The sequence below is a fragment of the Herpailurus yagouaroundi genome, unplaced genomic scaffold (genome assembly GCF_014898765.1).
Source record: "Herpailurus yagouaroundi ecotype Mexico unplaced genomic scaffold, PumYag 184, whole genome shotgun sequence".
NCBI classification, from domain to species: domain Eukaryota; kingdom Metazoa; phylum Chordata; class Mammalia; order Carnivora; family Felidae; genus Herpailurus; species Herpailurus yagouaroundi.
This window is the reverse complement of record NW_024412415.1, coordinates 15195869-15213886: the sequence shown is the minus strand read 5'-3', so window position 1 is coordinate 15213886 and position 18018 is coordinate 15195869. Positions and strand designations below refer to the sequence as shown.

Genomic DNA, 18018 nt, shown 5'->3' with positions numbered 1-18018 from the left:
GGCAGGAGATGGTTTGGGATCTTCCTGTTCTGCTATCTTGATCGTCCTATTCTGTTGCCATTCTTTATACTGTTGATTTTGAGTTAATACTTTTTGCCTGAATTTGGAAAGTTGATTAAATGTCAAATAATAGATGTGGAGCAAAGGAAACACTTGAGGATAAACTGTTACATGTGTATGAAATAGCTTGAAAGTTAAACAGAATGAAGAAAACCACATTTTTGATGCATTTTAAGTGCATTCTTTAATTTTGCAAATTTTGATAGTTATTCTTTCCTCAGTCTGTCCACCTATATCTTCTCTTCCAAAGTAGTGTCACATTTATTTACTTATTTAAACATTTCTCACATACAGAAAAAAAATGGAGAATTTTTTCCCCCCACTAAAGAAGGGCAGGCCTAGATTTTTCTTACTATGTAATATAATTCAGAAGTGGAAATTTACTTACATGGTTAGTCTTAGGTTATAAATTATACCAGTTCTCCTTGTTGTTAAGTACTGGCTTATAGTAGAGGTTAAGGATGAGAACTTGAAAAAAATAGGAGTAAGTAAGCTTGGATGACTTCCTTATCCCTGAAATTAAGTACTATAGTGGCCTCATTCACTGCCTGTCTGTTTCTCACATTATAGCCATACCTGATCTCACAAAGAGCCCTGTTCAGTTGCTTTGCTTACTATAAAGGCATGTGACTTTACCTCAAGACCTCTTTGGTTTTGGTTTCAATTTAATTACTGAGTTCATCTGCCACATCCATAGATTTTCAGAGTTAGAGGAATCATTGAGGCCAGCTTACCTAATTGCTTATTTTTATGGTCAAGAAAGCCAATTCCCAGAGATTGTGACTTATCTGAATGTGGAGGATGACTTTGTTGTATGAGGCCATTCAGTTAGCTTCTAGGAAATTATTCTTTCCTACTAAATGCATCATTAGTATTCCCTGGAGTGAAATAACTTTACATCTTCTTACCAGCAACATTATGTCTCTTTTTATCAAATAACAGGTTAACATTGGATTTATATCCTTAATAATTGGCAGTTTGGGTAGTACTTATTTGAGGATAATCCACTCTTTCCTTAAAAGCTGATCTATTGTAATCCAGAAAAACTCTTCTTTTTTCTAATTTGCTATAGGAATTAATTAAGATATATTTTTTTAAATATGAAATTTATTGTCAAATCGGTTTCCATACAACACCCAGTGCTCATCCCAAAAGGTGTCCTCCTCAATACCCATCACCCACCCTCCCCTCCCTTCCACCCCCCATCAACCCTCAGTTTGTTCTCAGTTTTTAAGAGTCTCTTATGGTTTGGCTCTCTCCCTCTCTAACCTCTTTTTTTTTCTTTCTTCCCCTCCCCCACAGACTTCTGTTAAGTTTCTTAGGATCCACATAAGAGTGAAAACATATGGTATCTGTCTTTCTCTGTATGACTTATTTCACTTAGCATAACACTCTCCAGTTCTATCCACTTTGCTACAAAAGGCCATATTTCATTCTTTCTCATTGCAGCGTAGTATTCCATTGTGTATATAAACCACAATTTCTTTGTTCATTTGTCAGTTGATGGACGTTTAGGCTCTTTCCATAATTTGGCTATTGTTGAGAGTGCTGCTATAAACATTAGGGTACAAGTGCCCCTATGCATCAGTACTCCTGTATCCCTTGGGTAAATTCCTAGCAGTGCTACTGCTGGGTCATAGGGTAGATCTATTTTTAATTTTTTGAGGAACCTCCACACTGTTTTCCAGAGCGGCTGCACCAGTTTGCATTCCCACCAACAGTGCAAGAGGGTTCCCGTTTCTCCACATTTTGTCCAGCATCTATAGTCTCCTGATTTGTTCATTTTAGCCACTCTGACTGGTGTGAGGTGATATCTGAGTGTGGTTTTGATTTGTATTTCCCTGATGAGGAGCGATATTGAGCATCTTTTCATGTGCCTGTTGGCCATCTGGATGTCTTCTTTAGAGAAGTGTCTCTTCATGTTTTCTGCCCATTTAATTAAGAGAGTTTAAGGAGTTGATTTTTTTAATGAAAACCTCTTATTGGATATTTTTTTTCCTAACATAATTTTATAATTTCAGAAAAATAAATTAGGATGGACTTACCTGTTTTTGGTTTCCTTTGCAGGTACTGCAATCAGGTTCTTTGTAAAGAGATTGATGAATGTGTGACTCTTCTTCTTCAAGAGCTTGTCAGTTTTCAGGAACGCATCTACCAAAAAGATCCTGTAAGAGCAAAAGCAAGGAGACGGCTGGTTATGGGTCTAAGGGAGGTTACTAAGCATATGAAGTTAAATAAGATCAAGTGTGTTATAATTTCTCCAAACTGTGAAAAAATCCAGTCAAAAGGTATGAACATTTTACTGTTGAAGTGTTTTGATATTTATTTAGTATAATTGTAGGATATACAATGAATTGTAAAATGTGGAAGCCATATGTCTTTCTTTGCAGAGATTAGATATGAAACATAATGATGAACATGAAAGAAAGTGAAATCTTTCATTACCTAAATTAAGTAATAAAATTGAGATCAGACTATAAAGTCTTAATCTGTGAACACTAGTTAAGGATTTTATTCCCCAAGTGTCCCCTCTGTTGTAATCAGAGTGAGGACTTATTCATAAGAATACCTTTCTTTATTTCTGCAAATGTATTCTGCTTTTAAAATTCTTGGATTACCTTCCTTTGATAAAAGTTAAAGTTCTCTGCTCTTGCTTATGGTGATTTGCCTCAGAAATGAGCAGTTACATGTAAAGGCTCTTATGGGAACCCACACACAATACTTTTTTACTGTTTCATGCACCCTGATTTGTCTGTTTTCATGGAGGAGCCACTTTGGGTAATTGGAGAAGACAGATGCAGAAGTAACAGTAGTAGGAATAGTCTCCATGGGGAAAATGCCAATAAAAATAGTAGTATATGTCTGTCTCATTGCTACTTGAGCTGAGAGAATAAAGACATCAGTCACTATTAACAATTTTAATTTCGGGGCGCCTGGGTGGCGCAGTCGGTTAAGCGTCCGACTTCAGCCAGGTCACGATCTCGCGGTCCGTGAGTTTGGGCCCCGCGTCGGGCTCTGGGCTGGTGGCTCGGAGCCTGGAGCCCGTTTCCGATTCTGTGTCTCCCTCTCTCTCTGCCCCTCCCCCGTTCATGCTCTGTCTCTCTCTGTCCCAAAAATAAATAAAAATGTTGAAAAAAAAAATTAAAAAAAAAAAACAATTTTAATTTCTGTTTTAATAAATGTTTATTGTATCGAAGTTTGACTCCCTCTATACTAATCCCTATGGAGAGACAAAAATTGGCCTTGAAGAATTGGAATATTTATTGGAAAGAAAGAAAATATGTATATATATTCATATATAAATTCCAATAAGAAAATGTGTGGAACAGCAGAAGTGCCACAAGTATTCATAGAATCCTTTGCTGCTGTGTTTTATGCTTTAGCTGTTGGGTGCTAAAATACCTCCATTTAAGAAATAAGTAAATTAGAGGCACCTGGGTGGCTCAGTCAGTTAAGCCTCCAACTCTTTATCTCAGCTCAGGTCTTGATCTCAGGGTAGTGAGTTCAGGTCCTACGTTGGGCTCCATGCTGGGTGTGAAGCCTACTTAATGGGGGAAAAAATAATAAGTAAATTAAAACCTCAGCATGTGTTGACTTTCTCAGGTGGACTGGATGAGGCTCTCTATAATGTTATAGCCATGGCACGGGAACAAGAAATTCCTTTTGTGTTTGCGCTTGGAAGAAAAGCTCTAGGACGCTGTGTGAACAAGCTGGTTCCTGTTAGTGTAGTGGGAATCTTCAACTACTTTGGTGCTGAGGTAAGACTTCGAGGATGCACTCCCTCACTCCCTCCTGTTCCCCCCATACATTTTCTGTTGACACACGCCAGTGTTATGTTTAAACATTTAAAGAAGTGAGATGATTCTCCCAGGGATGAGTGGAAAATTCTTGAGTCCACATTTCCTTTTTGGTGTTGAAACCATTTATACAAATTAATCCTACAATATTTTGGCTATAAACATATTAGTTCCTATTTTTCCCACAGTGTTTTTTTTCTTCTGGGTTTAATTTTGTAATATCTGAGAATTTATTTAACTGCTGGGTAAAGATATCCAATATTATACAATGTAAAATAATTTTCTTCAGTTTATATAAGGCTATATTTTGTGCTACTTGGAGTCAGGAGAGAGAAGAATGCTTTAGTTGGAGAGGATTTTCTTTCAGAAAATGGAGTTCCTAACCAATTGTCAGAATAATTCTGCACTCACGATACTTTTATCTTCCTCTCCTAGTCTGCCAATAAAGCTTTGCCCATAGGAGCTGATAATAAATAATAATAATAATAATAATAATAATAATAGGTTGATAACTAATAATTAGAATAGTTATTTATCTTCCCTAATACTTATTAACTGATAACATTTTAAGACCTTTTTATGAAGTTGATTTTGAAGTGTTTTGTAACACCATTCATGGACCATTTTCCTTCTTCCCATCCATACTATTTTTATATATTTAAATGTTTAATATTTAGTGTTTAGATTTAATGTTTAGATTTTATATATTTTATTATGTATTTTATACTTATATATTTAATGTTGATATTTAAATGTTTAATGCTCAGCAGTTAGATTTGATGTTTCTTCCAGAAGCCAAAATACTTTGTACATCTCAAGGCATTTAAGATAAGGTACCTTGCTTGAATCATTGGTATCTCCCATCTTCAGCCATATGGAAGTTTCCTTGAGAGCAGAATGGTGTTCCAGTGATCTTTGTACTCACTGTAGTGCCAGATACTAAAGGGTGCAGTTGTTGAATGATAAACTTTGCAAGAACTTTTAGTATATCACAATTAGTGACTAATACTGAATCAAGAAATTTCCTCAGAGGGGCGCCTGGGTGGCTCAGTCAGTTGGGCATCTGACTTCTCCTCAGGTCATGATCTCACAGTCGTGGGTTTGAGCCCTGTGTCAGGCTCTGTGCTGACAGCTAGGAGCCTGAATCCTGCTTTGGAGTCTGTGTCTCCCTCTCTCTCTGTCCCTCCCCCTCCTCTTTGTCCCTCCCCCCTGCTTGCACTGTGTGTCTCTCTCTCAAAAATAAATAAACATTAAAAAAGAAATTAAAAAAAAAGACATTTTTCTCAGACTTATGAGAATTATATAAACAATATCTGAAAGTTACAGAGTATTTTATAAAGTTCTGCAGTGTGCATACCATTTGTGCTCATTGAAAGTGTGTCTGATCCTGAAACAGTAGAGATACTATTTATTGTTTTAAAGTTTTTATTTATTTACTTTGAGAGAGAAAGAGTATGAGAGGGGCAGAGAGAGATGGAGTGAGAGAGAATCCAGAGAGGAGATGGAGTAAGAGAATCCCAAGCAGGCTCTGCACTGACAGTGCCGAGGCCAGTGTGGGGCTTGAATTCATGAACCATGAGATCATGACCCGAGCTGAAATCAAGAGTTGGATGCTTAACTGACTGAGCCACCCAGGCGCCCCTATTTATTGTTAATTATAGGAATAAAAAGCATAACAAAAAATGGACTAATCAAAATCCCTTTTTAGAGCCTGTTTAATAAGTTAGTGGAACTTACTGAGGAAGCCAGGAAAGCATACAAAGATATGGTTGCCGCAATGGAACAAGAGCAAGCTGAGGAGGCCTTAAAGAATGTGAAGAAGGTGCCACACCACATGGGGCACTCTCGGAACCCCTCTGCAGCCAGCGCCATTTCTTTCTGCAGTGTTATTTCTGAACCCATCTCTGAAGTAAATGAAAAGGAATATGGTAAGTTGTTATATATCATTTCAGATGATTGAAATTTTGAAATACATGCTACTTTTTGTTTTTATCTTACTGATTATTCATATTTTGCTCAGAATTTTGGTTTAAGAAATTGCATTAAACATGTCCATTAAACATTAGGAGACAGTTTGGGACTGAGACTTTCTGTGAGATCCTATAATTCAGTCACATTTCCAGAATCTCCAAAGGGATTTGAAAGTCAAAATGTGTCATACTTTGTGACCTATAACTAAGTAAATTCTAGGAGGTTTCATGCTGATATTCTATTATTGAAGTTTTGTATTTACTAAGTAAACAAAAGACCTGAATATTATTGATTGTAAGCTTATAAAATCTAGACATATGACATTTGTTTTGAGTTAAATTTGATGCTAGTTGAAAAGAAATATAGACGAAAACCCAGCATTTGTGTGTGTTAAAGAATAAAAATTCAGCTGAGTAAGTTTAAAGATCTAATTGGCTTTCATAAGTGATTTGTGCATTGGGCAGCATCCCATCTAGCAAGTAGGGGAGAGCTCTGAGGAGCTGTACTAAATGGAAGGTTTTTATAGGAAGGTAGGTGGTTCAAGGAAGTTATTAGCAAAAGAAAAGAAAGGATCCTTCCTGCCAAGGTCTGGCAAGGTCACCTTCCTTGAGGGGGATAGGCAAGGGGTCTTATTTAGGTGGATTGTCTCATCTTCCTGTTGGGGGTGGAGAGGGCCCTTGTGACAGATTACCTCACTAGTGCTGACCAGAAAATTCTTCAGACTTCTATTTCTAGGGGAGGTCGAAACTGGGATTAGGTTAGATATTAAGCTCTGGTTTGGTGATTTGGCCTCAGTGATGCCATTTTTGGCCTGTGTTTTTTTTTTTAACATACAATGTTTAAAATAACATTATTTATTGCACTATATGTTTTAGTAGTTTCCTTGCCTTGTTTCTGTATAATACTTTGAACTCTTTAAGTTCCCCACTTTTCATGATCTAGTTTCTAATTCATTTCCCAATTTTTTTCTTTTTAAAAATAGTATAGCCACCTCCTTTAATGTGGCTCCTGGTTCTTCCTTCTTTCTTTTCTTTTTCTTGTCTTTTCATTTCTTTTTTCTTTTCTTTTCTTTTCTTTTCTTTTCTTTTCTTTTCTTTTCTTTTCCTTTCCTTTCCTTTCCTTTCCTTTCCTTTCCTTTCCTTTCCTTTTCTTTTCTTCTTTCTTTCTTTCTTTCTTTCTTTCTTTCTTTCTTTCTTTCTCTAGAAGTTTATTGAATAGCATGTTACCACCTAAAATTTAACATTAAAAAAAAAAACGGACCCTCATTTTTTTCCCTTTTTTCTCACACTCCCTTTGCTAGTCTTCTGTCTGTAATTGTAGTTAAATGTTTGGAATGCTTTTGACAATTCTAGGCCAGAGGCAGTGAACAAGTTACTGTGGGACTTTAGGAAACCTCAGACCAAGGTTAAGTGTTACTGGCTTAGAGGCAGACGTGTATCTTTGTCTGAAGTTGACACCAGTTGAAAATAAAGAGGATAAAGTGCCAGCTTTGTAAATGAGTTTGCTTCTGTCTGTATAACGATCTGCAGATCTCAAAAGCAAACTGCAAGGTAAATTCATAAAACTGGATTTGAGCAATTGATAGTGATCTTCATTTGGGCACATGAAAAGAAAAGTTCTAAAAAGAACCTCTCTCCTCAAAGACTTAGGAGATGTTTTCAAAAAGCACCAAATTTAGAGTGTTCAAAGATGGAAGCCTTGGCTTTTTCACATTCTGCCTAGGGGAGTGAGAAATAATTGATTAATTTCTGGGACTCAGATTTCTCTTTAGTGAAATGAGGAGGGTTTGTCTAGGTCAACTATAAGGTTCCATTCAAAGCTAAAATTCTATGAGCTGTTAAAAAACAAAATTCAACCAATGTGTTTGGAGATCGAATTAGCTTTATTAAATGATTCATGAATTGGGCAGCCACCGTCTAGCAGGTAGAGAGGCACTCTGAAGAGTTGTACAAAATGGAAAGTTTTTATAGAGGGGGGAGGCAAGAAAGTCATTAGGAGGAGAAAAAGATTTTTCTAGAGGCGACTGTTTGCTGGGGGAACACGGGAGGGGTCATAGGCAGATTACCTCATCTTTCTTTGGGGGATGGAGAGGACCCAGGTGATGGACTCATTGGTGCTGATGGAAAAATTTCCTGACTTACTGTTTAAGGCCACATTTGTACAGGAAGTTGAAACTGCAATTTGGGAATTAAACTTCAGTTTGGGAACTCAGTCTAAGTGACACCATTTTGGGCCTGTAGTTGTCATTTGTTTGTTTGTTTGTTTGTTTGTTTGTTTTAGTAGAGCTAATGGTTGATCCTAAGGAGAGATTTAGACAGAATCTTGAAGATGAGCTGATTTATCAGGACACCAACAAAATGAGTGGAAGGTAACCACAGATAACATTGAGAAGAAAGTATGAAGTTATTCTTTTTGTATCAGATGTATTCAGCAACAAATAGAAAGCACACTAATGTGGCCTAAGAAGTTAGTATATTTAAGTATTTCACAGTGTCATCAAAGTCCTTAGCTCTTTCTTTTTTTCTGTTCTTCCATTCTCAGTCTGTAGCTTTTTCTCCTGTGCTTATCATCTCATGTTCATAAGTAGCTGCTGTGGCTCTCGGCATTAGTAGTCAAAAGCAGGAAGTTCAGGCAGTGAGTTCCTTTTATCAGTGAAGAAACCATTTTCAGAAGACTTCTTTTGTTTCATTTGGCTAGAAGCAATCTTGTGACTACTTTTAGCTGCAAGGGAGACTAGGGCAAGGGAGTATTTGGCATAGGAGGGATAGGATAACCATGATAGTCTGAGAGCTATTTTAATTCATCCTCTGGGACTAGGCTCAAGTTCATCCCAAGTTTGGGGGTTCTGTTATCCAGGAAGAAAACGGGGAATGACTGTTGGGTAGACAGCAAGTAGCGTTTTCCATTTCTGGAAGATGCCGGGTTTCTAAAATGTTCCTTCCCCGCCCCACCGAGTGTAAAGAAAACCAAAGCTTGGAAAAGGATGCTAACCATTGGTAGACTAGAAAACCTCCTGTGATAGTACAGTCTTACTGTCCTTTGTGTACCCTTGTTTTCTTTGCTTATGTTTTCCTTCCACCTGTGCTGAGTCTCAATTCTATCATATTTATTACCTGAAACAAATAGTTTTGAACATAAATCCCAATTAAGTTGTAAGTTCTTTGATATAGGAACTTGGCATATAATTGCCACTTGATACATAATAATATCTCACTGAATTCTTACTATGTGCTAGGCACTTTTCCAAGCATTTCACGCTAATATGTTCAGTTGTCTGAGCAACCCTATGAAATAAGAAATAGTGTACTGCATTGTACAGATGAGGCTAAGATGAAGAGAGGTAAATAACTTGCCAGTGCCATGCAGTGGGTGAATCCGTCTCTAGAATCTGCATTCTTAGCCAGTGTGATTGTATTCCCTGTCTGTTGTATGAGTTCATAATAGGATAATATAATAGGTTTTCGGTAACCACTTATGAGGGGGACAGCCTTGATGTGTAGTCCTTCTATCGTGAATTTCCTGCTCATTCTCTACTATCACCCCTTCTTGTGTAGTTTCTTGAACTCATTTGCTTATTCTTCCATATGTAACTATCTAAAGATAGATAGCTTCCCTGTGAGTACTGACTGAAAGGAGAAATACACACATCTCATCCTCTGATAAATCACTACTGATTTGAAAGTTTAAAAAACAAATAACAAGGACCCAGTAAACAAAACAGGAAAGCATAGAGGGATTAATAAGCAAAGAAGAGCTCTACTGAGTAAGTTCTGCTACAATAAACAATTCAGAAGCAGGATAGGTTTGGATCAGTGCCGTTTCCAGGTTTGTTGAGATCTTTGGTTCTGCCTTTAACTTGCTTCCTGTTCCCTTCATCATAAGTGGACTCCTAGAGGTTCTGTTCTGGATTTAGACTGTCCCCCTCCCCATTCCAAGCAGATTTCTCCTATCCCATAGAGAATGATGGCACTTTCTTATTCTTCTGTTTCTCCATGTTGTATTCATGTGTTTGTGGCACTCCTCAACTGTTGATCAAGCTTCACCTATTACTTTAAGGTGGGATCATAGGCCTTCCCTCCCCAGTGGATGTGTGATCTAGGTGGCTTTTTGATTGTTGTGACAAGTCTCTTGATGGCTAAATAGCAGAATCCTTTGTCTCTGCTTCTAAGGTCATATCTCCTTTTCCTTTCCCAAGGAACCGTGTGGGCTTTCAGCTCACCTGTCCAAGTAGATGAAAGCCCAAAGTTTATCCTGGAGAGAGATCAGCCTAACCTAGTATCCTGACCTTCCTTTCTCCTCTTCTTTGACTCATGGCCAAGGGAGAGGTGGAACTTTTTCCAAGACCCCAAGTGAATTCTTAAACTTTTGAAGGAGGAAAAAAAACTGTTAGAAGGAATGTAAAAGTGCATCTAAAACTTCAAAAAAAATGTATGCCTTTTTAAAGTTTTCGGGGGGGACGCATAATTAAATATACGTGTGGCATTTTTCATTTAATAGGCTTTTTTTGTCTCCAACACTTATTATATGCCAACCATAGGGACACAGAGATGAGTAGGAGTGGGAAGGAGAAGGGGGGGGCGGCACAGCAAACACAAAACAAGTGCTTTGGAACTGTATGCAAAAAGTTCTGTGGGGGGGCGCCTGGGTGGCGCAGTCGGTTAAGCGTCCGACTTCAGCCAGGTCACGATCTCGCGGTCCGTGAGTTCGAGCCCCGCGTCAGGCTCTGGGCTGATGGCTCAGAGCCTGGAGCCTGTTTCACATTCTGTGTCTCCCTCTCTCTCTGCCCCTCCCCCGTTCATGCTCTGTCTCTCTCTGTCCCAGAAATAAATAAAACGTTGAAAAAAAAATTAAAAAAAAAAAAGTTCTGTGGGAATTTAGGTTAGTGGAAAGTCAGGAAAGACTTCAGAAAAGAATTGACATTTAAGGATGGTTTTCAAGGATTACTGGGAGTCTGAAGGGTAAAGGAGGAAAACATCTGTGAAAAGAACAGCTTATGCAAAGCAAGAAATTGTAAACAGAAGTTATGACTTTGGGAGGAATGAGAATTCAGAGAGACCCCAAGCATAGAATGCGTGACCAAGGGTTATAATGAATGGGACCAGAAAGACAGGTAAGGGTCAGATCATGGAGGGCTTTGATTATGCCAAGCTAAGGTGTTTGGATTGTCTCCTAGGGTAATAGAAAGCCAGTTAGACAGTGACATGACCAATTCACAAAACCAGTTATGTTTATATGTAGATGTATAGCAAGATAAAGAAGGCTTGAGCTAAGGCAGTAGTGACCAAATTTAGTAGTTTTTGAGATAGAAGTGAGATGGTGTAATTATGAGTTCAATGGAATAAAGAGATATAGTCAGGGCAAAAGATAGGGTTTCAAGGATTACTGTGTGTTCTTTTGCTTTGAGACTACGAAAATGATAATGTTATTAACTAAGAATGAGAATATAAGAGGAGGAATAGGTTTGGTTTTTATTGTGTTTTTTTTTTGTTGTTGTTTTTTTTTCATGAGGTGGAAGAGTGGAAAGGACCTATTCCAAATTTGAATTAACTATAGAAAAGAAAGGTTTTTTTCCCAAAGCATGTGCCCTGATTTCAGGTGCTCAAAATATGGTCTTTATCAGTATATAGTTGGTAGGTGACAGTCAAATTCACTATATTAATATGAATAAACTTGCTTTATCACTACAGCTTGACCATTATACTTAAACTGCAAATAGCAGCTATAATGCAAATAGAAGGGGGGCTGTTGTTTTTTTAAAGGCAAAAATAAATAAGTGGGACTATATCAAAAAACTAAAAACTTTGCACACAGCAGAGGGAATCAACAAAAAGGCAACCTACTGAGTGGGAGAGAATGCTTTCAAATCACGTATCTGATAGGGGGTTAATATCCAAAATATACACAGACCTCATACAACTGAATAATAAAAAGCCAACAATCCAATTAAAAAGTGAGCAGAGGATCTGAATAGACATTTTTCCAAAGAAGACATACATATGGCCAACATAAAAAGGTGTTCAGTGTCACTAATTACCAGGGAAATGCAAATTGAAACTACAAGATACATATATATACACCACCTGACAACTGTTAAAATGGCTATTATCAGAAAGACAAAAAATATCAGATAAGGATGTAGAGAAAAGAGAATCCTTGTACAGTGTGAGAATGTAAATTGATGCAGCCACTACAGAAAATAGTATGGAGGTACCTTAAAACAGTAAAAATAGAAATATCATATGATTTTTAGTCCATATTCTGCATATATACCTAAGGAAATGAAATCATTATCCCAAAGAGATATCTATACTCCCTTCTTCATTTCATCACTATTCACAGTAGCTTAGAACCTGAGTGCCCCTCAGTGGATGAATGGATAAAGAAGATGGAGTGTGTGTCTTGTACGTGTATGTGGGTGCCAGAGTCATAGGGAGTGGGTGAAGTGCGTGAAGGGTGTCAAAAGGTACAGACTTCCTGTTGTAAAATAGATAAGTCCTGGGATATAACCTACAACATGGAGACATAATTGATAATACTGGATTGCGTATTTGAAAATTGTTATAAAGTAGATCTAAAAATCCTCATCCCAAGAAAAAAGCGTTTTTTTGGTAACTATGTGGTAACAGATGTTGACTTATTAAGGCAGTCATTTTCCAATATGTATAAATACCAAACCATTATGTTGTACAACTAAAATTAATATAATATGTCCATTATATCTAAATAATAACAAATGAAAGAAAAATAAACACAGGAAACAAAGGGGTAGAAGAGCTGTCTTTTGTCTCCTCATTCTTTGTATGTTTTTTTCCTTTAAATTGACTTCCTGTCATTAAAAATAACTTAGGTTATTACCACTGTATTATGTAATAACATTTCTTTTTTTAGCTACCAAATTCACTTGGTAAGCCCAGCTACATAAATTCTAAAACAAATTTTCACAGTTGTTAAAAATACATGGATGGCTTCTTTGCTTATCAATGGAAACATAAGTCCCATTGCAGGTTAAGACAACTCTCCCATAACTTGGTGTGGGAGCATGACACAAACATGCCAAATTAGAACTATTTCTGCTGGATATCTTGGCTCTGCTATCTGTGACTTGAGGATCATTGGGCCCAGTACACCTCTGGGCCAAAAAAGAAAAAAGAATAAAACGGCGATTCATTGATTTTCATGAAGATACGGATTTTATATCTAAACACCAGTGAGCTACTGTTGGTATAAGATCTTGTGCATCTGAGGCATTAATACACTTACTTTTGCCTCCTTGTTTCTTTATCTTAAGTGTACATTTTTGAGAATTGTTTTCCTTTTATAACATTTAAACCAGTACTAGAATAAACTAAGATTTTAGTTTTTCCAACCAGTTGGTGAGCCAACAAATTTTGTTCTTCCCTCTTTTAAGAGTTGCATGATTCTGAAACCGTGTTCTGGTTTTTAAAAATCTGTTTGGTATCTGCAGAAACAAATTGGAGAAACATGGTGGAAACGTCAGATGGACTAGAAACATCAGAAAATGAGAGAGAGGTTTCCTCTAAGCATAGCACATCCGAAAAACCCAGTAAACTTCAGTTTGACACAGCCCCTGTGGGTAAGCAGCTGTCATCACTGGCTGCAGGTGGTACTACCTCAGCTACAAACCCTGGGAAACCAACAGTGAGCGATAAAGAGGAAGCGAAGCCAGATGACCTGGAGTGGGCCTCCCAGCAGAGTACAGAGACCGGTTCTTTGGATGGCAGTTGCCGAGATCTTTTGAATTCCTCCATCACCAGCACCACCAGCACCCTTGTACCTGGCATGCTCGAAGAAGAGGACGATGAAGAGGAGGAGGAGGAGGAGGATTATACTCATGAACCCATATCTGTAGAAGTACAGCTCAATAGTAGAATTGAGTCTTGGGTCTCTGAGACCCAGAGAACAATGGAGACTCTTCAGCTTGGAAAAACCCTTAATGGTTCTGAGGAAGACAATGCAGAGCAAAGTGGAGAAGAGGAGGCAGAGGCGCCTGAAGTGCCGGAACCAGGGATAGATGGTGAGGCCTGGACTACTGACCACCAGGCAGGTCAGGAGCAGCAGAAGAAGCCCAGCAGCTGCAGCTCACGGAACAACGAGCCCTCTGATCTTAATTATACGCCCCCAAGTCTATAACTCAGGAAATGTCAGCTGTCTGTCTCCAACTGTGTAAGGGTTGCAGCCATTATCTTTTATGCTTCATCTCAACATTTTGCACTGTCCGGTATTTAATATATGTATTTAATTTCTGACAAATATTTTTGTAGCTGTCTTTTACTTGTTTTATTATAATCTGTAGCTTAGCTTTTAATTAGCATCTAAGAGTCTTTCTAAGAGCTGTGTGGAAATTCAGAATTGTTAGAGCTTATTTTGTTATGGAAAATAATGATTAAAAATAGAAGACAACTAGGTTTTAAAAAAGAAAGTAAATTTGAAATGCCTCTTTAGAGTCATTTTGAAAGTTAAAGATCCAGATTCTAAGGCTAAGAGCAGTTACCAGTGTTTGCTTCAGGACTGCCTCCTTCACTCTAATTTGATCAGAAGTTGTTTGGGCTTCTTTAAAAAAGAATTGGAGGTAGATTTGGAAAATTGAAAAAAAAAAAAAGCGGAGGGTAACTAAGTTCACAAATGTTTTGTGTTAAAAATTGATGTAACTTTTCTTTGGTCCACAGATGCTTATTTCAGAAGCCATTGATCATTGTGATTAAAGTTGCAGTGGGCTAAAACAGACCCTCCAATACTTAGGTTAGCAAAGGAACCACCACAATACATTGGAGCTGGCCTTACTTGTGGGAAGTGATAGATGTTGTCTTTAATAGTGAAAAGTCACCCACGATAGGACCTTCTAGGTTCTGTCTCCTATTTACTTCTTACTTACCTCAGGAATGCTCTTGTACATACTCGTATTTACATCAAGTTAGGCAGATTGTGGCAGATGAATAACTGTAACCGATTCTATGACTGTAGCACTTACGTGTAAACTATTACAAAACAAAGTCTTATATTGGTGTGTTCTCTTGCATGCTTCTGATTTGGGACCCTCTAGATTTGCTATCTGGATTTGATTAGGTATCCAAACTTGTCCTGAGTGAAAAATCATTTCACCTTAAAAAAAAAAAAAAATACATATTTTGTCCCTAGCCCTGAGCACCTGCCATGTAACACCCACCATAGTTACTGATAGGAGGTCAGGGAAAGGAACTTCACACAACTTATAACATATATCCTGATAATCAAGGCTTGGAAAAGCAAGTATTGAAGAAGAGAGAAAGTTGTTCTAATTGTGCTGAAACTATAAGATAATTTAGAGGACACAGATCTAGGCAGGTATTAATTCTTGATCACTCTTACTTATCTCTGCCCTTCTCAAGGAATGTGTATATCTGCTTGGGAGAATTTAAACATACTGAGCTAAATGTTTTATTTGCTGGTCAGTCACCTGGTAGTGACCTCTACAAGTTTATGTAATGTTGGGAGAATTATAGATTACCTATTTTTCTCTCTTCCCTCCAACCTCTTCCCCCATCCCTAGCTTCCAGCTGACCACACACACACACACACACACACACACACACACACACACGAGCACACAGGCGCCAGCAAGAACTCCCACAAGCAGTTACAGAACTGAGGAGGGAGGGGTATTTTCCCTGCTCTGATTTCATGGGGTAGGGCTTTGCCTCACAGAGGCAGGAGAGAAGAATTGGGCAGGTTTTCTACTGAACTCATTGAGACTACTGCACTAGTTTTGATGTTTTATAATGCTGGCATTAATGCTAGAGAGATCAGATTCTTGGGTGATTATTTAGTATCTGTGCATTGTGAAAGTTTAGGAGCATTGCTGTATAGAAAATGCCAGTGTGTCAACTTTATTAGTGTGCTAAAAGGGGACATTATTGTACTGCCCTGTCTAAACTGTTCTCCAGTGTAGACTTCTTAGGCACAAAGTATTTAGCACTTAAAGGAACACAGCATGTAAGGAATGAAGCCTCTGAAATAGTAATCATGGATATAGATGTGGCAGATCTTACTGTGTCTTCACATTTGGGAAGTGTTAGTTGGTTTAAAGAAATGATAGAGATTTTGAACTACTGACAATCTTAAAAGTGAATTTAAAAACTTTTCATACTTTTTATGGTGTAAATTTCCTTTGCTCGGTGTCAGTGATTCAGATGACTCTTGATCTTGAGGTATTGGCTTTTCAAAGGTTTCTTACATTTTATATCTCTTCTGAATGAGAACTGTCGTTTTACATTTTTGACATTTGTATCAAAAGAGAAGTTGAGGAAATCTCCAGAACACCAGTAACTTTTAAGTTTACTATAGACTTCAGAAGTGTTCAATTCTGTGTTCGATAAATGCTCTTGCACGTGCAGGATCTTCTGCCGGCAAACCCAAGGGACCACAGCCTTTTTTATACGAGACAGGTCACCTCTAGAGGACTACCCAAAATTTATTAAAGGAGATGCTACTGTGTCGATAGTATGCTTAAATAAGTATTAATAATGTCTTTATAATTTGTTTCCTTTAGATAAATTCTGGAATTTGTGTATTCTATACAGGAGGAAGTGTGAAAATAGGAAAGTGGGGTTTTTTGTTTTTCGTTTTTTTGTTCAGAACTGGGAGTGGGTACCTCTTCGGAGACCTAATGATAAGAATAGGGGTTCATTATCACAAGAAATGAAAACCATGGTGATTTTTTTTCTTAGTGTGTAGAGGTTGTTTTATGGCAATAATTAATATTAGATTTCTATTTCAGTACATAAGTATATGAATTATAATATGAATTGCACTCCCAGAACTAGATTTCTGCTTCAGTAGGATTGTTTGCTGTGAAGATTACTTCTCAAAAGACAAATGTTCACACTAGCTTAATTTGGGTTTAAATATGTTTGTAAATGATGTAATATATTTCTTTTGACTAAACATGGGAAAAATAATGTGTGTTATACATTGAAAAGTTTTTAAAGGCTTTGATTGGAGGTCATTTTTGCAGAGAGGGTATTTTATATGCTTCCAGTATTTGGAAAAGAATTAGTCAAAAGGAATTCACATAGTTTAAGTATTGAAAAATTAATATTCAAATAATGTACTTGTCTGATTTCTTAATAAGCTGGGGGAGGTGGGTGGGGTGGGTATCGTAATGTACAAATGAGTAGTGAACTCTACATTCATTTTTCAACTCTTCAACATAAAATTGTTAAATCTTAACACATTGTTACTTTAATATATGTATAAAGAAGTATTACTGTTTGTAAAGCTGCTGTTTGCTTTAAAAAAACAACAAACCTGTCATTTAAGTATTTCCTGTACGTTGTGCCAACAGGTTAGAACATTAACTTATTCCATTTAAAAACGTAATCATTTTTTGCTTTAAAATTTTTTCTGTGACATAATTTATTTAAAGACATCTTCCTCTTCCTTTGCCCCTTCCAGCCTTTATAAACATCAAAGAATCAGCCAAATGGTTTACCTAAGCTGAAATCTGAATCTTAATTAATGATAAAAATTTAAACTTTGTTGGCACAACACACCTTAAAAGTATTTGTGTTATTTTGTAATTTAATTTCTAAATATACCACATGAGTTTATAATTTAATGTCTTAATTGTAATGCTCTAATAAAAAAAAAGCAAAATTAGTGAATTGTAACATGAAAAGATTTTCATCTTGTTCTTTTGTTGTTTGAAGGATAATTGTTATATCACATTTTAGGGGTAATAACAGCTTTTTTGCACTATGTAAATACTAGTTGAGATTCTTCTGTAACTAATAAAATGATTATTGAAATGTAGTCTATCATTTCAGAATAAGTACTTAAGGAATTCATGACTTGCCCAACATATGGGATAGAGAAAAAAAGACTCCTAGCATTGCTTAGTGCCCTCATGGGTTTGCCAGAGGAGGTTGTAAAATCTGCAGGAGGAAGTTACTAGTAAAAATTTCCATTTGGGGGTTGGTGTAGGCTGTGGCATGGGCCAGGGCATCTGTGGAGACCATCCTGGTGTCTGGAGAAATCCTACAGATTTCTTCTCCTTTTTATGCAAATTACTCTGTGCCAGGCACTGTTCTAAGCCATTTCCCAGTATTAACTCATTTAATCTTCACTACAGCCTTATGAGGAAACGCTATTTTTCACTTTTTAAATGATGAAACCGTCAGGGAGATGATGAGTA

General features: G+C 37.2%; 1 protein-coding gene across 2 annotated transcripts in view; it reads left to right on the top strand.

Annotated features, from left to right (window-relative positions):
- SECISBP2L (SECIS binding protein 2 like) overlaps positions 1–17636 on the top strand; it is a 67327-nt gene extending 49691 nt beyond the window's left edge. For both annotated transcript variants that reach the window (XM_040492644.1, XM_040492643.1), the window contains 4 exons: positions 2128–2348; positions 3664–3818; positions 5566–5785; positions 13294–17636. In XM_040492644.1, coding sequence (XP_040348578.1) covers positions 2128–2348; positions 3664–3818; positions 5566–5785; positions 13294–13979 — 1282 coding nt within the window. In that variant the 3' untranslated portion in view covers positions 13980–17636. The remainder of the gene's footprint in view (positions 1–2127; positions 2349–3663; positions 3819–5565; positions 5786–13293) is intronic.
- Positions 17637–18018: the final 382 nt, after the last annotated feature.